Source organism: Acomys minous, assembly GCF_964271855.1.
Source record: "Acomys minous genome assembly, chromosome: 15".
In the NCBI taxonomy this organism is placed as follows: domain Eukaryota; kingdom Metazoa; phylum Chordata; class Mammalia; order Rodentia; family Muridae; genus Acomys; species Acomys minous.
In genome coordinates this window covers 14,637,715-14,664,134 of record NC_140497.1, presented here as the reverse complement: position 1 = coordinate 14,664,134, position 26,420 = coordinate 14,637,715, and the positions used below count along the sequence as shown (strand labels likewise).

Below are 26,420 nucleotides of genomic sequence, written 5' to 3'. Positions count from 1 at the left end.
GAGGACAGAGAGATATGCCTAGGAAAGGGAAGTAGAGCAGGTAGTTGTCAGTGGATAGGGAGGACTAGAATGGGAAGATCAAAAGGTGGGGAGAGGAGGACAAGGAAGGGAGTATGGGGAGAGATGGGTAAAATTGAGGGATAGCATGGAAACCTAGTACAGTAGAAGCTTCCTAAAATATACATACATATGAAGGTAATCTAACTGAAATTGACAAATACTCGGGGAGACAGAGCCCCAAGTGGACGTCTCCTGTCAGCAAATAAAGCTTCTGGTGCCAAGACTGGGTAACAGCTAACGGAATTGTTAGCCAAAGGGGTCCCATGAGAACTCCCAAAGAAACCAAGCTGTTGCCAAGACAATTGGTTGCTCTCCACAAACTGGCAGCAAGGCCCCTTGCTGGCTGAAGACAACACCTACACAACTCATTGAACACAGAGAAGTTGACCTGGTGTCTACACAAAGTCTTCACCCACGAAGTGCTAGTATCTTTGGTAGAGGAAAGTACTCTGCCTGCTACATAAAGAGAAGTGTAAACACCAACCCAGCCGCAAGCCCTTTGATCTACACTGGTGCCCTGCTTGCAGTATATGCCAGTGCAGTGGTGGCACAACGAAGGTCAGAGTTTTGACCTTCTGATTTGACTTAAGGCCCACTCCACAAGATGGTACCAATACCAGACACTGTTTAGATGATCAAAAACTTGACACTTGATGGCCTATGGACCAAATACCACTTTTCTAAAGGGGAAAGAAGTAGCAATAAAATGACTCTTAGTGACACTCTGCTGTACTCATAGATCGGTGTCTTGCTTAGCCATCATCAGAGAAGCTTCCTCCCCCAACAGATGGGAAGAGATACCCATAGGCAGACACTGTGCAGCAAGTAAGATACCTCAGCCCTAAACAGGATGTCTCCATCAAATCCCTCCCCCTCAGGGCTGAGGGAACTCCATGGAAGAGGAATCCGAGGAAGGGTAAGACACAGAGGGAATGGAAGACTCTAAGGATATAACAGCTTCTAGAGACTGAGGCACCAATCACAGGGCTGCACCGGATGGGGCTGAAAGGAGAAGTGGACACACTCTCCCATCTCTAATCTAAAAGCTATCACCAATTTATAGCCGCTTGCAAATGGAACTTCGGTTTTCCCCAAAGGAGTTTCACTGGGGAAACAAACCACTCTGAGGGGTAGACTGCAGGCAAGCAGAAGGTGGCCAACAGAAAACGGACTCACCTGCTTCTCTGAGGGTGCTTTGTCTCATAATGTCATGTCAGGGTCAGGGCATCTCTCCTTCCTTCCTTCCTTCCTTCCTTCCTTCCTTCCTTCTTTTCTTCTTTATTTTTAATTTCATATAATTTCTATTTTTCTTTTTTTAATCCTACAGGTAGTTTAAGTATATATTATATTTTCCAGTTTAGTGTTTTTCTGGGATTCCTGAATGTGTGAATGAGTGGGTATCTGTATCTTTTCCTTGTGCCTTTTCTAGGACTTTTTGGTCTTTTGTTTCCTTTGTCTTATTCCAGTGTATTGGTTTTTGTTATATTATACCATCACTTAGAAGCCTGCTTGTTTTATAATGAGACAGAAAAGCTGTGGATCCAGAAGGGAGGGGTGGAGTAGCAGAGTAGAGGGAAAGGGAACTATAATAAAGCTATATTATGTGAGGAAAAATCTATTTTAAATAAAAGGGAAAATTTAAGTGTAATAAGGGAAGTATTAAACAGACACAAAGCATGTGAAGAGGTTTCAAATTAAAATGGTTAGTGAGGAAACTTGTAAATATGAAATAAAATCCAAGCACAGTAAAGAGAAATGCTTAGTCATATGATTTCACCTGGAGAAAAATCTGCAGTCAGTGAGAAACAAAGCAACAAGCAGATCAGAAGACAAAGAAAGGGATGGAGACACTTGCAAGTCATAGGCCAGACAGCTACTTTATAAGACACGTGATGATTTCTTAAAAATCAACAAGAGACCAGGAACTAGTAAGAAGAATGAGCAAAAGAAAGGATATTTTTCCAAAACTCAAACATAAGCATACACCAGGCACAATAAAGTCATGTGATTTCAGCTGACCCCAACTGAATTCACAGTAAAAATGCAGACACTTTTCACTGCTCCCAACTCCACCTAGCCTAAAAGTAACAATGCCCAATAGGTGTGGCCTTGATGATGCTCTGTGCCAGCCATGCATGGACCACAGGCATTCCACTCCTGGCTAGTGGGTAGAGAAAGCCGGATGTGTCAATAGTAACAAAAGATGAGTCCCTAGGTCTTTGTAATTTCATTTCTAGGAATTTTATACTATAGTTGGATCCCGGTGTGGTCTAACACAGCTATTAAAAGAGAAAACCCACACTGGATAGGGTCTGACATGTCAGTGGTCCTGTGGTACAGTGCTGTGCAGTTCAAGCAGGACAGAGAACACCATGAGTGGTGCTAATACTGTGTGAAAGCAGAAAGGAGAAGAGAGGCACACACTTAACGGTGTGCTGTACGTGCATCGTAAGATGTGGCGGGGCCCACAGGGACCTGGGAGCAGTGAGTGGCCCCTCCAGGAGACAGAGATGTTTAGCTTATGTCTGGAGTGGGGGACAGGTGGCTCTCTAAATATATACCTTTAAAAAACATTTGATTTTGAGAAAGCGCCAGATTGATTTACGAAGTGTTTGTACAAATTTACACTCCCATCAGCGGTGGAGGAGTTTCTTTATCCATTCTTCAGTTTAGGGCCATCTAGGTTGCTTCTGGATTCTGGCTATTACAAATAAAGCTGCTATGCTTGCAGACAGGAGCCTGTCAGAATTGCCCTCTGAGAGGCTCCTCCCAGCAGCAGTTGAAATAGATCCTGAGACTCACAGTCAAAACGCTGGGCAAAGCAGAGGGAGTAGAAGTGGAAAAGTGGTGGGGAAGGATAAAAGGACCTGGAGGGGACAGGAGCGCCACAGGAAGACAAACAGAGCCAACTAGCCAGGACTCAGAGGGGCCTGTGGAGTCGGAAGCACCAACCAAGGACCATGCATGGACCGGACGTGAGCCCTCTACATAAATGGAGCCGATGGGCAGCTCAGGCTTCATGTGGGTCTTCTAGTAATGTGGGGGGGGGGCTGTCTCTGACTCTGTTGTTTGCTTTTTGATCACTTCCCCCCGACAGAACTGCCTTGCCAGGCCACAGGGGAAGAGGATGTACTCAGTCCTGGTGCAACATGATGAACTGGGGTAGGTGGGGAGGGGAGTTCCCCTTTTCCAAGGAACAGGGGAGAGAGGGTGGGGCTGGAAGGAAAGGAAGGAGGGAGCTACGACCAGGATGTAAAGTGAATAAATAAATATAAATAAATATTTAAACATTTGCTTTTATATTGTGTGATCGTAATATCTTTAAAAATAACCTTTAAAGCCTTTGTTTTCTTTTTATTAATGAGACTTTACTGCCCATGACTAATGAATATGAGAAGAAAACACAGGGTAAAAGAAAGATAACGAACAGCAAAATTCAGTGGTCAAAGGCCACAGAAACAGCGCCTTCATCTTTTCTACTGCCTATCTACTAAGCTGTTGAAAAAGTCATGTTTGAGCGGGTTTGTGCTTAACAAGTGGGTCTCCGTGGTGGTAAGGAGGTCATCCTCCTGTCCCAGCACGCCCCTGTGTCTGTAGGAGAAGATGCTAGACAAGATGGTCCGCAAGGCCCCTCTAGATCCACAAGCTGATGGACCCTCACTTTGACCTTTTCCTACAGTCATTTTACTAGCTAGTTTCCACATTAGCGCACAAATTAGAGATTGCCAGCTCCCTCCTATTGCTTTCCCTCATCGAGATTTCTCTGAATGTCAAGTCGATGGCACAGGCACGCTCTGCGTCTTCCTCAGCTGCTGAGGCTTGTATTTCCCTCGATTCCAGTTTGTAGTGGTTCCAGTTTCCTAAACATCAGCATCACCTGCCCTTTACATCTAAACCAAAGATGTGAGGTGCTGTCCTCTTCCAGGGATGCTAAGGCAAGACAGTGCCCAGGAACACAGGTTCCCAGCCTAACCGTACTGCTCTGCAGAGGAGAGGGCATCAGGGCTGTAGAGGGAAGAGGCTAACAAGAGGGTATGCGAAGACCCCAGTGTAACAAGCAAAAGAGAATATGATGTGATGACTATTCAGTGTTGACAGATCTCAGGAATGTAACCCGTCCCAACCTGAAGATCTGAGACTGACGCTGGCTGCTGTACTTGGCTATTAACCCACATCCGTTGACCTGGCATCCTTTGCATATGGCCAGACTTGGTGCAGAATCCGTCTCCCACTTAGTGGGAGCCACATGGCTAGTTCTCACCCACGGAATATGAGCTGACACGGTGGGCCACCGCTACGCTGAGGCAGAGTGCCTTCTCAGTTCCTTATTCTTCCTCCCTACTAGGACACAAGGAGGTGGAGCCACAGTACAAAAGGCCCCTGGCTCTCCAGTGCTTCAGGGAGCAGAATTTCCCCCTCCTCAATGCCAAGCAGGAAAGAAAAACTGAATCTTTACCAGAGAAGCCAACAGCCATTTTCACAATTACCTAACCAACAAAACGGCATGATCAGAGCTACAGACCAAAACACGCTCATAGAAAATTTTGACAAACAACAATAATAATTGAAACTTAACTGTCCCAAAGTAGATCATTGCTGGTATAAATTGGTATGTGCACTGTAGCCATTAAAATACGTGTCTTTAAACTAATGTTTAATGCCATGGGGATAAGATATAAAGTTAAATAATCTTAACAGTTCTTGGCTACAGAGTCTAGCAGTCAAAGAGTAATTGTGAAATAACTCAGCCATTTCATTTGCACTCTGAAGGGGATGCTGTGGATCACAGAATCATTTTAAAGGCACTTTCTGCTTCCCATCAACTCTTCTGACAGAGTGGCTCTTCCTATGCGTTTTGGAACTGCCTGTGCAAACACTTCTTTTATGCTTTCTCTTCTGTTCCCAGAGCTATTGCCCTAAGCTGGAGGGAAGAAGCAAAATCACACTTGAAAAAAAAAATACTGAAGTGATTGCCTAGCCTGGCAAGGGCCAAGAATGAGCAGAAGTCAGAAGCGTTAAGTCTTCCATCAGAAACACCACCCAGCACCCAGGATCCAGCACCCAGCACCTATCACTCAGCATCTAGCACCTAGCATCCAGCACCCAGCATCCAGCACCCAGCACCCACCACTTATAAAAGAAAATTAGTCATAACCTGGATCAGGTTTTCCCTCACCCTATGACCCTACCACAGCTTGTCTCCCACATCACAGTCCTACTAATGGGACAGTATTTGTCACATATCCTGTGCCATGTGATCTCAGCTCGGGCTATTCTAACCTCTTGAGAAGCAATTGTTATTTTCTTTCTTTCTTTCTTTCTTTCTTTCTTTCTTTCTTTCTTTCTTTCTTTCTTTCTTTCTTTCTTTCTTTTTTCGAGACAGAGTTTCTCTGTGTAGCCTTGGCTGTCCTGGACTTGCTTTGTAGACCAGGCTGGCCTCGAACTCACAGGGATCCACCAGCCTCTGCCTCCCAAGTGCTGGGATTAAAGGCACGTGCCACCCCCTCTGGCTCTGCAATTGTTACTTAGTATCAAACTGTTTGGGCATAAGAAATGACCAGAGGGAATGACATTGCATTGCTTTACTGAGAACAAAAATGGACACTGAAGCAATGAAAGGAAACCCTGCAGGAAGTGAGAATGTTGCAAGAGCCCGGGTTGGCTTACAGCACAAGATTGAGCCAACTACACCAGCTTTTGAATGAAAAGTTACCTTGGCTTTCCTGAAGTCTCATGTGTTCAGCTTCTGGAGATGGCACGCTCTTCGAAGGCCTCTGCAGTGCCCTCCCAAAGTAGCTCAAGGGGAAAGCATGTGATTAGCATACATTAAAAAAAAACTATCATCTTTCTTTTGGATCCTAAATATAACTAGTTCTGAAACTTATCTCTCCCACTCCTTAGAGAGTAGCTAGAGGCACGGTGTGTGGATCAGAAAAGGAAATGGCCACATGAGGTTGCATGTGCCAGTGTTTATTTCATTTTCCTAGCTAGCTACTAGCTAAAGAAGCAAAATCGCACTTGCCAAAAAAAAAAAAAAATACTGAAAGTGATTACCACTAAATGATGAAATTATATGGAAAATTTCTTTCATATTTTCAGAATTCTCTACATTGAGAATTGTTGAATGATTATTAATATTAGAAGCAGAACAAAATAGCCATCAGTAGGGGTACAGGGGGTTCATCTGTTAAGAGTGCTTGTTCTAGTCTCCACAATTGAGTGGAGAGTGGGAGATGACTTTCTCACGTACTCTGGTGCCTCACATTTGACCATGTCCCCTGGAGGGGGAGATCTGGTGGCACTCAGAGAAAGGACAGCAGGTTACCGAGAAGAGACTTGATACCCTATGAGCATATACAGGGGGAGGAAATCCCCCTCAGGAACAGTCATAGGGGAGGGGAGTAAGGGGAAAATGGGAGGGAGGGAGGGATGGGAGGATACAAGGGAGGGGATAACCATTGAGATGTAACAAGAATAAATTAATTTTTAAAAAAAGAATGCTTGTTCTTCCAGAGGGTCAGAGTTCAATTCCCAGCTCTCGTGTTTTGTAACTCACTGTCCTACAGCTCTAGGAGACCTGACACTGCAGGCGTATCACTCATGAGCACAAACCACACACTCACACACATAATTAGAAGTAAGATTTAGATCTTGAATAAACAGCATTAATAAGATATTATTCAGCATTCTTATTGCCAGCAAATGTCTCCTGACCAAATGGAAAGTAAACAGTAAAAAAAGAAAAGAAAAGAAAAGAAAAAGAAAAAGAAAAAACTGGATTGCCTTCCTCAAAAGAGTGAAGAAGGAAGTGAAGTGACATTTGTGCCAATGCAATAAAGCTTGGTTTTCTGTTGCTAAGGCTCCTCATAGCCTTGACTTCTAATTCTTCACTCACCTCTGGGAGACCAGGAGTCACTGAGCACCATCCTCCTTTACTCACCTGTTTACTTAAGGCGTGATTTCAACATGTAGCCTACACTGTAGAGAGCCTCGCTCTGTGGCCCAGGGTGGACGAAGTCTCCCAAGTGCTTGGACAAAGCTGACTATCACCACACTGACTACTCCGCAGCTGAGAGTGGAATAGAGGCGGAGGAACTTCATGACCACCAGCGAAAGCATCACAGCTGGGCTCTAGAGCACAACCATGAGGCTTTCATTTCTCCTGCCCAGGGAGCCTGGCAACAGGAAGTGCCCCTGTCCATAGCACTCACACGCACATCTCAAATCCAAACGGGGAATCAGACAACCCCAGCCGTGATAGGGATGATGCTCTCTACCTCCGCCTGCTTCCCTCGCAAAGAGAGATGAAGGAGATGACCGGTAGGACTGAGAATCTCTTGCCTATGCGTAGTCAGTGGCGGAAGTCCTGAGGGAGCCATGTTGGCTATTTGCTGCTGCATTTAGTTCCACAACATTTTTATAAGCCAGCATGTCTTGTAAAATTGGAGTTCATGTTCAGATATTAATAAATAATAAAAAGCCTCCCACTGTTGTCCTCTTCCTCTGCAGCCTCCACATTTTTCCAATCTCTTTGGCAGGTGGAAGCATTCCTTCTTCAAAACAAGTTAGATGGGCTCGGAACATGTCATTTTGAAGAGAGAATGCCCTCATGGATGTACGAGGCAGGGTGCCAGTTCCCTCAGCTTTGCCACCTGTTCTGGGCACCTATTTAGTGTTTTAGAATGATCCTATTAGCTGAGTCCTCTGGGTTACTAGGTGTGAATTAGCTAACTCACGAACCCTAGGCTGTGGGCCAGAGAGGGTAATTCATAGTGTCACCTGTCTGTCTTATACTTTTGGCAGGGGAGAGATCCTTTTCATCTGTGACCCCATCTGGAAGTTATTTTTCCCATCAAAATGTTCGGAACGTGAATTCCAGCCCCAAGAGAAATGAGCAGAGGCGAATGGGGAATCCTCAGAGATGAAGAGGACAGCCGAAAGCATCCCTGCAAAAGGAGAGCAGCAGGTGGTTGGAAGAGAGCGTGAAGGCAGCAAGTCTGCCTAAAACAGAGCCTGAGTAGGTACACAGATGGCATCGTACTAGACAGTAATCTGCGGTGGGCAGCAGTGATATGCTGGAGATGAATCCAGCCGGGTTGTGAATGGCAGTATTCTGAGCTAGTAGGAATGGAGGTGTTGACCCTGGACACAAACAACTAAGAATGTACCCGTCTGGAGTAGGGAGAGGGGTTAATACTAAAATTCAGTAGAATAACTTGCATCTTCACATTAATAATTTTATTTTCTAGATTGAAATGAGGCATGGAAGGGGCTGGAGAGGTGGCCCAGTGGATAAGCCTGCATAAGGCTCTTATTTTCAGTTCCCGGCACTCAGGTTGGGCAGCTCAAAGCCACAGGTAACTCAATTCCATGGGACCCCAACATCTCGGGCCCTACAAAGCGGGCTGCTATAAAGGGGGTAACTCTTTTGCCTCTCTCATCTTGTGACTCTGGTCTTCTTCTCTTCTCTTCTCCCTCTCATCCTGTGACTTCCCTTATGCTCCTCCCATGTGGAAAACCCCCATTATGTGACACATCCAGAAAACCCTACAAGTGGCAAATCAGACAGGGTCGCACAATCTTGGACTGCCAGACTCCAAAGCTGTGAGCTGAACAGCCCTCTTTCCTTTATAAAGTTCCCAGAGTCCTGTATTATAGCCACAGCAGGCAGACTAAGAAATGGGATGACAACTTTATCAATGATTAGGGGTTCGTATCTGGACCATCTTGCTGACGACAGAACATACTATTAACTGTGCAGGGTACTTTGTGTCCCTCATGCAGTGTGGCTTTTCACAGAGCCATCAAATGCAACTCAAAGAGACAGGATCTACTGTGACAACCACCAGAGGAGAAAAACATAAAGGAGAAACAGTCCCATGACTACATTCCTGCTGTTTTTTTAAAAAAATAACTTTTATGCAATTGTATTATCAACATTTTTTTAAAAATTGAAATACTCCATCTAGATTCAGGGTCCTGCGTTTTTTATTCCTCCCAACACCAAGCATTATTAGAGAAAGCTACTTTGAATGGATGAACTCTTTTTAACTCTGTGGTTCTTCACTCAATTATGTATCCAGCCTCCTACTGTGACACTCTTAGGTTCCCACAGGAATCTGTGTTCCATATGGGCCACTAATATTTTTTCAATTACATTAATGGCTAAGATGTGTATTCTTGAATATAAATCTCATGCATTAATATGACTATTGCTACAGAACAAAAAATCCTAAAACTAAACTTAGTGGCTCAAAGTGTATGAATGTTATAAGACTGTTCATATGCAAGTTGCTAAAACACCCACTAGAAAACATTCATAAACTCACATCATCACTAGCAGCAGTGGACAAAACGGGTCTAAATGTTCTAAGCAGCAGTATTTTCTTAAAACCTCCCACCATCATGGAAAGCAAAGGAAGTGCAGACCTACACTTGGCTTTCCCTTGACAGTGGGTACAACGGGACATCTTTGGGGTTCTGTGGTGTTCCCGCTGCTTTGGCTGTCCCAATCTGTCCTGCCCCATTCTCCATCATGCTTGCAGAGCTTTGTTCAGAGTGTCAGGAGGCTGTGCCAAACTTTTCAACACCTGGAAGTCATGTGCTCTGATAGACAGATTGCCTCACCCTGAACGATCACACACACACACACACACACACACACACACACTTCATTGACAGTGCTGTCATCGTCACACCTGGCTGAGAGCTAGCAGAGCCATGCACTCAACCTAATGCAGGGCTCTGAGTACTGAGATCTCTGTACACCTAGAAATGCATGAGGAACACAGGCTGAAACTTCCAAAACAGGTAATTCTGCACCGTGCTGCTCTTGGGAACTTGATGTTCTCCTTGCCTTTAATTGGTGACCAATTCTGGCTAAGTAGCCTTAGAAACACATCTTATCTCTTAGGCACGGAGCCGTAAAGGCAAATGCACAGACCACCTCACATGGTAGATGGAGCCTCTGACAGGCCCCGAGGTGCAGTGTGGAAAACATGGCCACATCTATAGAAAAGGATGTGGCAGTGCCCTAACCCCCCCCCCCTGCTAAACACACTGTGTGTTGCCCCTGACTGTATATTTGACAGGAGCAAGGGGTTAGCAGGGAGGTTCTTCCTCCTTCCAGGGAAGCCACGAGGCTTGCCTTGTCCTGCCCCATCTCTACTGAAAAGCAGTTGATTCTGGCTTGGTGGTGAGTGGACAGCTATGGTGCATCCAGAGCTTACTGTAGGTTATGCCCAGTGTAGATGTAATGAGGGAAGAAGGAGTGAAAATGTAGACAAGAGACAAGTGACAATGTGTACCCTTACAATGCCAACAACTAGAGCACCCGGGGTTGGAGGATCACTTGAGTTCATGAATTTAAAAACAGGTAGGGCCAACATGCATATATATATGCATATATATGCATTCATATACACATATATCATATATACATATATATACAAGTATGTACATGTGTATATATATAAATGTATACCTTCATACACATTCATGTACACATATATGCATGTATACATATGCATGCATATACATACATGCACACATATACACAAACACATGTGCATATATACACACATGTACATACATATGTGTACACATATACATATATGTGCACATATATATGCCTGTGTAGATATTTATAAAGAGATGAAGTAATTTATGCAGCTATTTCAGTCATATAACTGCAGCCCCTTTGAGAGTAATTATTCTTCTTAGATTCCTGGATCATAGTTGGATAGATGCTTATTAAATGAAAGGGTGAACCAGAGAGGGAGATAGAGAGCAAGAGCGAGAGAGCAAGAGAGAGAGCGAGCGAGAGAGAGAGAGAGAGAGAGAGAGAGAGAGAGAGAGAGAGAGAGAGAGAGAGAGGGGGGGGGGGAGGGAGAGAGGGAGAGAGAGAGAGTGCTCACGCACAGCAAGTCACATCTCAAGCTCTTAGCTTTAGGAGTTCTTAGAAGCCATGTACACAGCAGCAGGATTGTCCGCTGATGCCTATGGCTACTTGTGTTAGCTGGAGCATCCTTATTGTGTTGTTCTGTGCTAGCTGTGGGCAGCTGGAGTGATGATCCCATGTAACAGCTGCCACCACAGGTCACTTTTAAGAATGAAACATGTCTTTCCGGCCCGACACTGAAAACTACACCTCGCAGAGAAAACAGGATGCGCGCCCTATGCATGAGTGTGTTTTTATCTACATGTGCAGAAAGTGGCAGGCTCTGGAGTAGACACCATCATCTCAAACCCAAAGAAATGATGACGTGTGATCCTGATGACAACTGAAAACGTGTTTGCAACAGTCTGGTGCCCCAAGCCAAACCTTAGATGGAACGAGACTTCGAGTCTGTCATAAGAAAGAAGCTGTTGACAAACTTTAATTATGAGCTGTGTTGGGGTGGAGGCGTCTGCGAAGAAGCAAGCAGGTAGCATGTTCCACTGACTAGTCCCTACTGCATGCTACCCTGTAGCACACTGACCTCCTCCAGCCTCCTCCTCCCCAGATATCCAGAGAACCCCCCTTCCTGAATAATTGAACGTCCTGTCCAAATGGCTCTGTGCTCTCTCCATACAAGCATTAAGGCTTTTAAATATTTCAGAATTACTTGGTTGTATAGGGTCACCAGGCTGGCCCTATGGATACACAAAAGCCAGCGTCAACTGTTGTGGGCACAACCCTGATGAAAGCACAAGAGTAGATGTGTGCCCTTGCCCCTCGGTTGTAGCCAGGGCTCTTGCAGTGTTACAGCTCTGGCCCTGCAAACAGCTATGGAGTGAGCTAAGTTCTGTGGTAAGAAAAAGGGCTGGAGGGAAAAAGAGTAAGGAAGAAAGAAAAGAAAAAGAAAGGAGGGAAGGGGACAGGAAAGAGACAAATGGATGACAGTCGGGTGTGGCAGCGCACACCTTTAATCTCAGCACTCTGGAGGCAGAGGCAGGTGGATTGCTGTAAATTTGAGGCCAGCCTGGTCTACAAAGTGAGTCCAGGACAGCCAAGGCTACACAGAGAACCACTGTCTCAAAAAAATAAAAAAGAAAGAAAGAAACGGACAGAGGAAGAGAGGAAGGGAAAAAGAAGGAAGACGAGAGAAGCACTGCCTTTAACTGGTCATTAAGAATAAGATCCAATAAATAAATAAATAAACAATGAAAATAAGTAGCCGGGCGTGGTGGCGCACGCCTTTAATCCCAGCACTCGGGAGGCAGAGGCAGGTGGATCCCTGTGAGTTCGAGGCCAGCCTGGTCTACAAAGTGAGTCCAGGACAGCCAAGGCTACACAGAGAAACCCTGTCTCGAAAAACCAAAAAAAAAAAAAAAAAAAAAAAGAATAAATCCATCAATTCTAGAAACTAGAAAATCAAACGGCAGAAACGCCACTTGGGTGGTGTGCTCAGAGACCTCTCCTAAATAGCAGACACCATTTTCCTTAAGGATGACTTGCCTGAGACTACAGCCCCTGACGCTCCCCGTCTTGACCTAATTCAATGGCCCATCACTCTACAGATGCCCCTGAAGACCTCAGCTGAGCTGCAATGCTGCGTGGGAGCAGTCCTGGGATGCTATTTCAATGCACACTGATTGTTCGGGCACTCTGTATTCATTAAAGTGTTGGGATCCTGAGGCCACACGTGAGGGCAAGCAGAGGAAAGAGGAGAGAAGGAGCAGCCCTGAGAGAGGTGTGCCTGCAGCACTGGCGCTAGCTGCACAGCTGGTGTCGTGTCTCAAGTGAGCCTTCCAGACTCCCTTATTTTTTTCCTTCTCACTTGTCTGGCTTCAAAATGGTGGGTTGTCCTAGATTTACCACCCCTAAACTTTACTCTCTTCTTAATTATCTCACACAGTTCCGGACTTTAGAAGATTTTAATCATACATGGACTGATGATTCCTGGTTTTATCTGCCACCTCCAGCTGCTCCCTTGGGCTCGGGCATGGAAATTCAAGTGCCTGCTAAGCATTTCTGTATGCACACCCATGGACACTTGCAACGTTTTTAAAACTTAAATCTGGCTTTCGGCTCTACCATAGCCCAAATGCCCTCTTCTTACCTGCTGCGTGTGTGCACACACACATACACACACACAGACACAATCTCTAAGCGGTCTTCTTTTCCATAGCGGTCTTTTTGAAGAGTTAATTAGGGGACTGGAGAGATGGCCCAGCATTTAAGAGCACTGGCTGCTCTTCCTGAGAACCAGAGTTCCATTCCCAGTACCCACACAGTGGCTTACAGCTGTCTGTAGGTCTAGTCTGAGGAAATCTGATGCCATATTCTGGCCTCCATGGGCCCTGTACACACCTGGTACACAGATATCCAAGCAAACATTCAAACACATAAATAAAAAAATAATAAAATTTCAAATTTTTAATTCATTTGCTTTGTCACTATTTTATGTATGTGTGTATATGATGAGGGAAGTGTGAGTCTTATGTGTCAGAAGACAACTTTGAGGGCTTGGTTCTCAGGTCATTAGGCTTGAGTGGCAGGTGCCTTTAACAGCTAAACCATCTTGGTAGCTCCTATACTTGACTATCTTCCTGTTTCTGCTCCTACGCAGGCTTGTTGACTCTCCACAGGCAGACTCTGCCTCTCTTCATCCTCTTGCCTTGATTTTGCCTGGATTCTAGGATTCTCTCCTCCCCAAATCTACTTCTACACACACAGTCCTATATACTTAAAATCATCTCTAGGTCACTAACAATGTCTGATACAATGTAAATGCTGTGAAATCATTGCCCTCCTGAATTGGTTAGAGAAAAACAACAAGAGCAGGGGGGAAACTGCACAGTTCCTTATTAACACAATGTTTTCAAATATCCCCATCCATCTGGTTGAATCCACGGATGCTTAAAGCGCAGGTTTGCAGAGCTGAGTGCAGGACTGATGGCAGAGCGTCTGTCCTTTGGCACCAGCATAGACTTACTGAGAAGGACTCTGTTTTACTTTTTCTTTACTCCTACTGCGAACAGTGCACCTTGGCAGGAACCTAAATATACTCGTGCTATATGGTAAGTGAGTAATAAGAGCATCATTGTTTGATTTTACAGATAGAAGAACTGAAACTCTTGGGAGCTAATAACCCGGTAAAGCCTGCAGATGCTGGAATCGTTCCTGAAGCCTCGGTCTATGAGAGTCTACACTGACGTGGCATCCTTCGCTTTGGGACCCAGCACTCTTGTCTCACCGGGCCCCTATGCTCACCTTCCTCCCTCTGTCTTCCTCAAGGAGTGACCAGCCACAGCAGCTGCTGTGGAGGAATGCAGGAGCAGATGCAGCAGGCAGGGGGAGATGCTGGTTGTCCAGGGTCTACCTCCTGCCTTGCACCCCGCTGCTCTGTCTCATAACCAAGCTCCTAAAATGTCAGCAGCCGGCACAAGTTCCATAGCATCTACCTGCAAGGACTGGCAAGGGCTTCGGGAGGCTGGACTTCCCACAGAATTCTTGTCCTCACTGCTTGGACCTGCCCTCCATGCACACTACTCAGGACTCCTGTGCTAATTGTGAGATACAAGAGAGAAGGGCAGGAAATCTATCTCCCTAATTATAACTTAACTGTATCCCTGAGGACCTTTTGCACCTCAGCGATGGGAGCCCTGCTTTGCCAGCACTGCAGACTATGGAGTGAGGGGAGGCTATCTGGCCCCTTCCCTGAGCACAGGCAATTGCAGCCACTGAGGACCTGCCCCAGAGCACCTTAGCAGCGAGCAGCATTGCCCCATCCAGCAGCCAACTGGGATGGGAACAAGGGTAGTTTGTAAAGACTCTCAGCTTGTTAGTGACCTGAATTGTTGCCGTGGAATGGTGACTCCTCTGTCCCTTCCAGGAGCAGGAAACTGACAGCAGCAGAGAGCTCAAATGGTTTTCTGTCCTTCACCTTCCAGGCTCTTCCCCGAAACCACAGAGGGAAGGAAATAACAAGAAAACGACAACCTATCAACTGGCCAATTTTCTCATCCAAGCAGCAGCTCCTCCATCTTGTTCTGCCTCTCCTGCTGCTTCCGGCGTTCTGTGCTTATTGTAGCTGTGTGCTTTGCTGGGTTAGCTCTGGGACAGACACCAAAGAGAAAGGAGCCCAACTCCTAAGCGCATTTAAGGTGCAGCTGAAGACCTCTAGGGCTTTCAGCAGGGGGCCTGGGAGTCCTGCTCCCTCCCTTTCATATGTGGATGCCAGAGCTGTAGGTGGCCTGAGCTCTGTCACCAACTGTTGCTCCTGCAGTTGTCACACTTGCTGTCACAACCTCCTGACGGTCCCACTTTTCTTATGCAGCCACTTGCTGCCTATTGCCCTATTTGTCAGCATGTGGGTCCCTGATGATTTCCCAGGGTATGAAAAGCTGTGTTGTGGAAGAGGAGGGATTGGAAGGGTTCATGGGAGTGTAAACACAAAATAGAAAAAGCTAGAATGTGGGATTACTTTATTGAAGGACTTTCTAGCCCTTTAACATATATGTTTAAATTGCAAATTCTCAGAAAAAAAATAGTAGCAACGTCCTTTCAACTTACTTTTACAAAGGAGTGTGTATGTGTGTATGTGTGTGTGTGCTTATGCATTCATCTGGACAATGGCTTTAGAAGTAGAGTGTGTGTGTGTGTGTGTGTGTGTGTGTGTGTGTGTGTGTGTGTGTTTATGCATTCATCTGGACTATGGCTTTAGAAGTGGAGTGTGTGTGTGTGTGTGTGTGTGTGTGTGTGTGTGTGTGTTTATGCATTCATCTGGACTATGGCTTCAGAAGTGGGGTGTGTGTGTGTGTGTGTGTGTGTGTGTGTGTGTGTATGTGTGTGTGTGTGTTTCTGCACTCATCTGGACTATGGCTTTAGAAATGGTGTGTGTGTGTGTGTGTGTGTGTGTGTGTGTGTGTGTGTGTAATATCACCATAGAAATAGACAGTAGTCACAAACAGTGTGAAAATGGACCTATGATGTGCTAAGATTTAGGGGAAACAAGTCATTCCATACTTTGAGGGCAAAGAAATTCTACTGCCAGAGAACCAGACCTTCAAGCCCTGTATGTCCTGTCACCTGGCCCCACTTTGCAAGGAACTGCAATGTGTCTGGGCAAGAAGAACAGGAAAGAGGCCATCTCGAGATCACAAATAAAGCGCTGACACAGTAAAGGGCACATTGACGCCATCCCTCCGGGTACAGCAGGGATCCACAGAGCTGCATGATGCTAACATAGTGTCAGGCCCTGGGCTCTGTGGGCGGAGCCTGGAGCAGGCACAGAGGCTGAAGGTAGAGGTCCTTTCAGGTTGGTTAATGGAGATGTTCGCGGGCTGCCATGATGTGCAGGCAGGAAGCAGGTGGCCCGCCTTGCGCGACTCCTCTGGCATTCTCCCATTGCTCTTCCAGTTGCCACATCAGACCGGTGACAAGAAGCAGGTCTCCGCTTTGTACGTGGAGGTGTGTCCCTCTAGGTGACAGATCTCCTCATGCACCACGGTTGCTCAGCCTCCAGTGTACCACTTCTTAGCGCAAACGAGACTAAAGCCCCAGTAATGAAAAGACTGCAGCTAGATCAAGGAAAGGCACCCGGTTTTCAACACGGAGGCCGCACACATTCTGTGTGATCCCCTGCCTGGTAGACTTCAAGTTTAATCATATTGAAGTGCAGAACACTTCAATCACAGCCCTTCCCTGGCTAACAAAAGCACTGGCATTAACACACCGTCCTGGGGAAGATTGGCACTCTGAGGCATCATCTTTTCAGGAGATGCCTTATCTGTAGTTTCGTGTGCCAGACTTGCCAAAGTCCAGGGCCTACCTGGGACTCTCCTTCACAGATGAAGAAAAACTTCTGTTTATTTAAGGTGACACGTTCCTGGGACTGAATACCCATCATGAAATTAACAATGTCTTGATGGGACCTTCTAGTGGAAAGAGGGTGCCCAGGAGAGTAACTCATTGAGGCCACTGGACTCAGTTAACAATTGGGTGTTAACAAATGAATCCCCAAAAATAAATTTAAAGATTGTGCTCAACATTCAGGTGGTGATGGCACACACCTTTAATCCTGGCACTCAGGAGGAAGAGGCAGGCTGATCTCTGAGTTGGAGGCCAGCCTGGTCTATATGGTGAGTTTCAGGACAGCCAGGGCTACATAGAGAAACCCTGCCTTTAAAAAAAAAAGAAAGAGTTCTCAGCAAGTACCTTAAAGCTTTGCAGTGGTAATCTATAAAGATCCATGCCCTCCAGAAGTTTTCTTATACAAAAATACAAAGCAGGTATGGATGCCGAGTAAGAGGGATGCAGGAAAGCTGCAAAGGGGTCTCTGAGGAGGGAGCACTCCTTCCAGCAGTAGGGTGGGGCAAGGGAAACAGAGGAGGCAGTTTGGAGGATGCTCTAGAGGGAATCATGAAGGCTTTGCCTTAAGACACTGGAGGGCACTCCAAAAAGGCAAAGGCTATAGGACAGGGAGACTGGGGATGAGGTGCATCACGTGACACAGCAGAGCAGAGGGTAGAAGAAAGGTAAGGGTGTCTGACTGTGCCCCAGAGCTGCCAAACAAGCACAGCAGGGAGGCATGAAAGGCATGTCAGTGGAGCAGGGGCAGCTTGATGAGGCTGCATTCTCCAGGTGTGGCGCCTCTGGCTGCACAACCCATTCTGGCCTCTTGGCAATCTCATCTTGAAGGTTTTTTGAAGACACTTGACACATCTTAGCCTCTTCTTTTGGGCTCCCCCTACTCAGTCCCCCAGTTATTGGAGTCCCCCAAATCACAGCAGACTGCGATTATGACCCTGTGCTTTGTGCATCGGTGTCTCCCTTGTATTATTCCCTGCCTCAGCCTAGGTTTCCTGCCGGGAGCTGCAGGCCCTCTGTGCTGAACAAGGCAAAGGCAAAGTGCTCCTTAAGGGAGGGTCGCTGTTCACAAGGCTCATCTCCTCCTTTGACCGGCTTTAACTCTGCCCCACAGTAGTAGGGCTGCCTCCATTCCTGTGGTGTACCTGACATTCCACACACCTGCCAGCTGCAGCGAGTTCCTACCCCCCCCCCAAGTACCGGAAATGAGACACAGGCTAGAACATGTCCACTGCACCTCATTTCCTGGAGCTCCAGAAAGAGCTAGAACTTGTGTTTGATGATAACCATTGTAGGTAGACACATAATGAGTTCCCGCCTCAAAGAATCAAGTCCAGTCCCCCTTGTCCACGTGAATGAATTCCTGGAAAGCAGCTGCGGTACAAAGGCCAGCTGACAGATCAAAATCCCAATGACTGTAGCAAGTTTGAAAGAGGCAGTGGCAAGATCCTGTTACAATTTATCTTGGGCTGTGCTTAGCTACGGCCAGACCTAACATTCTGTGACTAGCAGATAAAGCTAAACCTAAAATCCCGATTAACAGATTAAAAACTTTTTTGAGATGTATTAACGAACCGTAGTTCCACCAATCCAAGGGCTGAAAATAGTCTCAAAGAGCTAAGATTTCTCTGAGAAGCTAAGCTGTCTACTTAATGTCTCCATAGATGTATTTGAAATGCTTTGGTTTATGATTTTCTTTGTGTTGTTACTATAAAAATTTGATGAAACTGCTACTTTATTGAAACACAGAATTTGGGGTGACCTAAATTTATGTTTCCAGGCCATGGTCACTCATGTTTGTCTCCAGAATAAACCGTCTTTTATCCCGTTTGAGATGAGAGTTGTGTTTTTGCACTGACACCAACTATTGGCCTTGTTATTTACTCTAAGCCTGAGTTTCTTTTGCTTTAAACGAAGATAAAGATCATGCCCAGAGAGGGAAGAGAAAACAGAAGTTTTCACCAGTCATGGCGGAAAAAGTAGGACTGAAAACAAAATCAAGATAGAAAGTATCTAGTATTCCTTTTCTTTGGTTAAATCTTGCTCATGACTAAAGTACGCGAATGAAAGTATTTATAATGCTAAGAAAGCAAAAAGCAAGAGCGAAATATAACCGTGGTACACCCACTGGCTTTGCAGTAAACAATGTTTACATAAGCCTACAATAACAGCCAGTAAGTTATCTAAGATGTATGCTATAACCACACTCAGGAGAGTTATGGAGGAGTAAATACACATAGGTGGGAGGGATAGGAATGTTAACCCTTCAAGTGCCTTTGCCTCTCTGGGCCCTGAAACCAGCAGCAGGGCTCAGAACATGGCCCTCTCTTGCCTCACCCAGGCCTTGGCTTCAATATCACTTCCTTCGTCCTGTGTGTGTGAAGGACTGTGTCTCCAGCCTATGCTACCGTCTCCACATTCTGCTCTGCCTTTTGACATAACATTACCCATAGATAAGACAGCCAGCCACCTAGAATGTCACTTGTCCCACAGGAGATCATTAACAAATATTGGTTGAATAAACTAATGAACGAATTACCACAACAGGAAATAATCAATGCTTCCCTAAGGGTGTCCCCCAGAGTCAATGTCTCCAGTGAAAGGAGACAGCCTTGTTCTCACAAGGTATGATCTTCCGATGGCCCTGGGCAATTTCCTTCTCCCTCAGTGTCTCCTCCGCACTGGTTGGGGATAAGACTAGGTTAAAGCCTGGGCTGATTCCAGTTGTTCCAGGGCTGGGGACTTTGTAGAGCCCGGGAGAAAGGCTGGGAACTTCTTCAATGAATCTGGGATTTCTTTTTCTTTCTTTCTTTCTTTCTTTCTTTTTAATTTAATTGATTTATTCAATTGTTATCCCATCACTTGTATCCTCCTGTTCCTCTCTCCCTCCCGCTTTCACCCTATTCCCTTCCCCTAGGCCTAAGACCGAGGGCAACCTCCTCCTTCACTATATGGTCATAGGCTTTCATGTCTCAGCTTGGTAGCCTGCTTATTCTTTCAGCGTTAGATAACAAAGAAGGTGGGCAGTTGGAGGTGGCGGTTGAGCAAGTGTAACTGTCCTTTTTTCCACTGAGAGATACACTTGAAAATGGTTTCCACTGTGGATTTTATATTGTGTGGATTTTTACCACATAAAAGGTATTTTTGAAGCCTTCTTTGGGAAACACAGACAATATCAAAGAGAAGCATCTAAGGATAGGCATGTCTACTAAGAAGGGTACATGACCAATCAGAAACCCCGTAGAGAAGGTAGGTCTAAATCCCTTTCAACAGTGGTTCTCAGCCTTCCTAATGCTGAGTGAGACCCTTTAATAGTTAGTTCCTCATGTTGTGGTGACATGCCCCCCCCCAACCACAACATTATTTTCATTGTTACTTCACAACTGTAATTTTGCTACTGTTATGAATTGTAATGTAAACATCAGGTACTCAGGATGGTCTTAGGTGACCTCTGTGAAAGGGGTTGCAACCTACAGGTTGAGAACGCTGTGAAAAGGAACCCCGCAACGATGTAGCATCTGCCTCAGAGTTAGCTCTCCCCGCCGGAGCCAGGAGGAAGGGAATTTATACACCAATTCCCATCTGCTTGAAGGCTGCTCCCAGGGAGATAGCCAGCACTTCCGGCTGGTTCCTCGCTTCTCTGAAGAAAGTCCTTAGGCAAAGAGGGGCAGATATCGACACCTAGATGCAGGCCAGCAGCTGGTGAGCAGAGCCTAGCAAAGCCGGTGGCCATAAGTAGGTCACGTGCAATGCCTGAACCCCAGGCTTGGTCACGTGCAGTGCCTGAAACCCAGGCTTGGTCACGTGCAGTGCCTGAAACCCAGGCTTGGTCACGTGCAGTGCCTGAAACCCAGGCTTGGTCACGTGCAGTGCCTGAAACCCAGGCTTGGTCACGCGCAATACCTGAAACCCTCGCTTCACAGAAAGCCGGGTCTTTGAGTAGAATGAAACACCGGAAGACCCACTGGCCGCACCGGAAGACCCACTGGCCGAGTCCAGAGCATGGTATCTGAGGATTAGGGCTCAGAAAAGCATACATCTGTTTTCTTGTAGCTTTTTCTGACTTTTCCAAATCTTCACTTTTAAACTGTGCCCATGCCTTATTTTGACAATAATAAGCCAAATTGAAAATGAATATGAATATCACCAGGAAACCATCCCACACTGAATGAATTCTATTTTTTTTTCCCATGGGGGAAAATGTCACAAAATGATTAACTGGCCTGTGAGGAAAAATAAGCAGCAAATGTTAATTGAAGAGAACCCAAACCAAAAACACTGGAAGCCAGACAGGACTGTATTCAATTTGAAGCAGGCTTTGTCAGCTCCTACTATGTGCCAGACACTGTCTTGTGGTAAAGGGCACAGAAGTAAGATCCTCACACTCAGTTCAGCAGTGCCCACAGCATCCAATATCCACCGAGAACCTCAGACCAAGATGCATTTGGAAATGGGGCCTCTGAGGTTGGTTACAAGGGGCTAGGATAGCCTCATTCTTGTGACCGATGTCCTGAGAGAGCCATGTGAAGACACTCAGAGAAAGCCGAGTAGACAGAGGTGGAGACTGGGATTGAGGACATAGAAATCAGGACCACTTGGGGTTGCTGCTGGCCGGAACCTGGGAGGAAGGCACGGAATAGGCTGTTCCCTACAAACTTGAAACACAACAGCATGGATTTCCCCCTCCTCGGCCCCCGCACCTCCCCCCCCCCCCCGCCGCACCTTCCCCCTCCCCCCCCCCCCCCCCCCCCGCCTCCGCAAAGACAATCACTCCTCTGCTTTAAGCCAGAAGCTGTGGGGACCCATTATGGCAGCCACAGAAAGACGGTCCTGATCTCAGAAGAGCGTGGTCTCCAGGGGAAAGGAAGGCCTTCGGCTGTATCCTTCACCCCCCTGTATCTCCTCTCGAATTATGCTGGCTAGTTTTTGTCAACTTGTCACAAGCTAGGGTCACCTAAGAAGAGGGAGCCTCAGCTGAGGAAATACCTCCCTTAGACTAGCATATGAGTAAGTCTACAGAACTTTTTTTTTTTCAGAACGTTTTTCTTAATTACCGATTGATGTGGGAGGGGCCCCAGTCGCTGTGGGTGATGCCACTCCTGGGCACGGTCCTGTATTGTCCAAGAAAGCAGGCTGAGTAAGCCTTGGAGAGCAAGCCTATGAATAGCATTCTTCCATGGTCTTTGTTTCCTGTCTCAAGTTCTTGCTCTGGGCTCCTCTACACCCCGTTCTTCCCCCAAGTTGCCTTTAGTTGAGGTTTATCACAGCAACAGAGAAACAAACTCATACTCCACTGGTTGGAGTGTGAACCCAGGAAGCACACTAAGCTGGGGTGTCCATGCTGAACCCTGGAGAAGTTGTGCATCGAACAAGTGTGATGAACCAGGGGGGTCTGCCCCACCCCCACCCCCATCCAACCCCTGATTAAAGCATTTCTTCAGCTTTTGCATCGCTTATTGCTGAATCCAACCCCAATTTTTATCCGGAACTAGATCTGCAACTCAATGTGCTAAGTCACGTGATAAAGGCAAGGGCCCGGATGATTAGTTTCACCTGGAGAGACCAGGAGTGGCATCTCAGAACACGCGGTGACAGCTAGCTCTGAGAGATGAGCCAATCACCTGGACATGTGATGACAGGAAAGCATTTCGAGGAAGGACGCCATTTGTTGTTGGTGACCTGACACCGTGGTTCAGCGGAGCCACCTGTGGTTCTGTGTGGATGAAGTTCTGCACGCAATGATGGAACAGGGAGGGAGGCCTAAACCACCGTCCTGGACACTTACACCTCTCCATCAAAAGAAGGGACATGAATAGTGGGCGGCATTGACAGGGAGCAAGGCCAGGTCCTAAGGAGCACGCTGGTCCAGGAATGGCTTCAAGGAAAGAAGAGTCCAAAGGGCCAGGTTAAAAAAGAAACGGCTGCTTTGTTTTGCGATGACAAGAACTGGTGCTGAGGACCAGCAGAGAGGGGAAAGTCTCCTCACAATACAACTTCAGTCGCCACGCAAATTGACGGGAATGTTACAGACAAGGCCCCACTCCCCGGCCTGGAGCAGGGTAGGATGCACATTGAGACAAGCAGTCTGGAAGATGAGGGAGGAAATGCTCTCTCTGGTCTCAGTTTCAGTTTTGTTCTTTAAATGCAGAGAGAGAGACAGAGAGAGAGAGAGAGAGAGACAGAGAGAGAGAGAGAGAGAGAGAGACAGAGAGAGAGAGACAGAGAGAGAGAGAGACAGAGAGAGAGAGAGAGAGAGAGAGAGAGAGAGAGAGAGAGAGAGAGAGAGAGAGAGAGAGAGAGAGAAATGCTGCTCCTGTTTCTAGGGTATCCCTGTGATACGATAAGTGGCCAGAAGAGGGAGACAGAGGAAGGAGGTGGCCTTTCAAGCTCAGCCAGCAGTGGTTCTTCCCATGGTAGCAGTGGGCCAACTAATCATGGTTACATGCTTGGCTACCTCAGCAGTTCTCAACCACCGGGATCACATAAAACCATAGGAACACATAGATATTTATATTGTGATTCATAAGTAGCAATGAAAATAATTCTATGGCTGGGGGTCACCACAGCATGAGGAACGGTATTAACAGCATTGGGAAGGTTGAGAACCACTGCCCTAGAAACAGCTCTAAAGAGATTTCCAGAACCAACAACAGCCAGGCAGTAGCCCTCTGAGAGCCATTCTCTCCCGTTTTTCCCTGTCATGATTTCAGTTTGTGCTGTCACTCACAGGGCTCCAGATCAGCCCCCAGCTGGTGGACCTATGTTGTAGAAAATATAAATAGCATGTTGTTGTTGTTGTTGTTGTTAGCCTATAATTACTGCGGTGGTATTATTAGCCCGCTATCAAACACAGGCACCTGAGAGACTTTAGATAAGCCTTATTTCACCTGGAGCTGGGCAGATACAAACTAACCCCCTAAACCACTTTGTTACCACCCAGCCCCACATCCCATGCCATTTGTCTAATCCCTCCTATCTGGGCTGCCTCCCACCCATAACCCATAATTCCTTGCACGTGTCTCTTATCTGGGCTGCTTTCCTCCATCCACACCGGTCCGGCCATGTGCTGCTCTCCACGCTAACCCACAGCATCTCTGCTTTCTCTCTCCTCCCTGTTTCCCGGTCTCTCCCATGATCCTTCTCTCCTCCAAGCCCTCGAACCTTAGCTCCACCTCCCACTTCTGCCCTGCCCAGGCGTGAGCTAAGGGAACTACCCCAACCGATGCTGTGTAACCTTAGCCAATCAGGGATAATTTTGGAGGCAAGGTCACACAGCAACGTTTGGAGTATTTTGCTTGTAAGAGACAGCAAGACCTCTCGGGGAACAAAATAATTAACAATCAAATACAAGGCACCAGACCATGCTGTTACAGAGCATTTCGAAGGTGAGGACTCCGCCCCTTCGTGGTTATTTCCACCTGCCTGCGCCATCTGTTCAGCATCCAACACCTGTTTCCGTGGCCATGGAGCCACTTTGCTTCACCATCTCCCCTGTGCTGGACTGCAGGCCCTGAAACTGTCAACAAAAAGAAACCTGTCTTTCTCATTGTTCTGTCAGGAATTTGTCTGTGAGGCCGTGTAACTAACACGGGGCCTCTGTCTCCTGAGGTGTGGGTAGCAGGGAGACAGAGTTCTCTTGCCTTGGACCTAAGTCTGTTAACCCTTCCCCCAAAGCTTCTGGGTCCAACGTCTGTGGAATTCTGCCTGCCTTTGTGGGGGGTGTCTGTTTCCTAAAGTTGTCTGAATCGCCCCACTTTTTTGGTGCCCGTTAGCCAGCTTTCCATATTAAATCCACTCCATCATGCATGAAGTTGACACACAGATAGTCTGAAGAGACAGATTCAACCCACGAAGGGGTTTTTGAGCGGTTTGGTCACATCTCCAGGCCTTCTGGGACATGTCAAGTGGGGTTCAGTGTCCCATAGTCTGAAGTTTGGAGCAAAAGTGAGGCTGGTGATGAAAATGCATTGGATGCCTCACGCCTTTAATCCCAGCCTGGTCTACAGAGTGATTCCAAGACAGAAACCCTGTCTCAAAAACAAACAAACAAACAAAAGAAAATACATCGTCTTTATCATGTGGGTCACGGTTATGTCCTCGGAGAGCAGGAGATGAGGAGAGAAAGAACTGAGGTGGCAGCCATGATAATCCAAAATTAGGAGGGATCAGCAAGGTCTGTGTTTCCTCCCCCCACCCCCCCAGAAATAAACACTTTGAACAGGAAGTAACCCCTTCTACAATAGCTAAGCTGAAAAATACAAAGCATGGTGTCTCACACCTTTAGCCTCAGCACTGAGGAAGCAGGGGCAAACAGATCTCTAAGTTTAAAGCCAGCCTGGACTACATAACAAATTCCAGGCCAGCCAAGGATACCCAGTGAGACCCTGAACTCTCAGACAACGTTTGTGGGTTTGGTGAGAGTTCTTCCCGCAGAGGGAGGAAGGCAGAGCCCATTGAAAACAGACAATGAGAAACACTGACCAGAGCATCCACTAGAGGGTAGAGGAGCGGTTTTATTTTCTCGGGAGGGACACTTGAGTCCCCTCAGAGGCTGTGTGTGGGAGGCAGCCAGTTGAAGGGAGGTTGAATTGCAGGAGTGTGACAGAGAGCTGGAAAGCCAGGAGGGCGCATCTGTAGCGACAGTGCCAGCTTGCTCTGGGGCTGCTAATTCACCCAACAAATATGTCATTGCCCAAGAGCTGCCAGACAATTCTCTAGGTGCTCAGACAGCAGTCAAGAAAAAGACAAAAGCCAGGTGACCCAAGCAGCAAGTCTCTTGGCAAGATCTCAGCGGGGATTCAAGACAGGCAGGCAGGAGGTCCAGGCAGCTGACTTTGCGGCATCTGTCTCTGGTCCCTGAAGATGACAAGTGACTTTCTGAGGCAGATAGGGCCACTGCCCTTCCCCTGACACTAGGTATAGTTGCTCCTCGGATCAGTACAGAAAGTAACTGTTTACAGATTTCAGTGTGCTTGTGTGTGTGTGTGTGACAGAGACAGAGACAGAGAAAACATGAGAGTATGTGTGTGATGGTGCTGAGTCTGTCTTTCTCACTGGGTATTGTCAATGCAATTACAACAAAATGTATAATATCTAAGATGACATCACCAGCCACATCTTAAAGAAGCCAACAAATAAAGCACCGATCCAGGATCCTGGGGCCATTGAGCATCTCTTGCATTGCCCGATCTGATAAATGAGGCTACAATGTTTAAGCATCTCTCACTGTCTCCACAGCCCTAATGCATCCATCTCCATGCAATTCCCTCACTAAGCATGCCATCTCCCATTTACAAACCCTGCCAGGAAGACTTGATTCCCCACCCGTCTTTCCAGCACTGCCTTCTAACACTGAGGCTGGCTGGCGGCATGGGAGACCTGCCCTGCTCTGAATGTGTCAGGCTCTCTCATGCGTCTACATTTTATGTGTCAGGAACCATTCTTTTCCCCTTTCTTTGGTCAGCTCCCTAACTTTTCAGATTACATGGCAGCAATCGTCCCTAGACGTGTGACATATCATTAGTGGACCCTCAGCTTTAAGTCGGGTGAACCGTTAGCGTGCTCT

At 46.7% G+C, this 26,420-nt stretch overlaps 1 protein-coding gene across 1 annotated transcript in view; it reads right to left on the bottom strand.

The window, feature by feature from the left end:
* Window positions 1–24,486, bottom strand: part of ZMAT4 (zinc finger matrin-type 4) — a 645,949-nt gene extending 621,463 nt beyond the window's left edge. The window contains exon 1 of the mRNA XM_084759846.1: window positions 24,278–24,486. Within this exon, the coding sequence (XP_084615972.1) occupies window positions 24,278–24,402 (125 nt within the window). The 5' untranslated portion in view covers window positions 24,403–24,486. The remainder of the gene's footprint in view (window positions 1–24,277) is intronic.
* Between the last annotated feature and the right edge of the window lie 1,934 nt (window positions 24,487–26,420).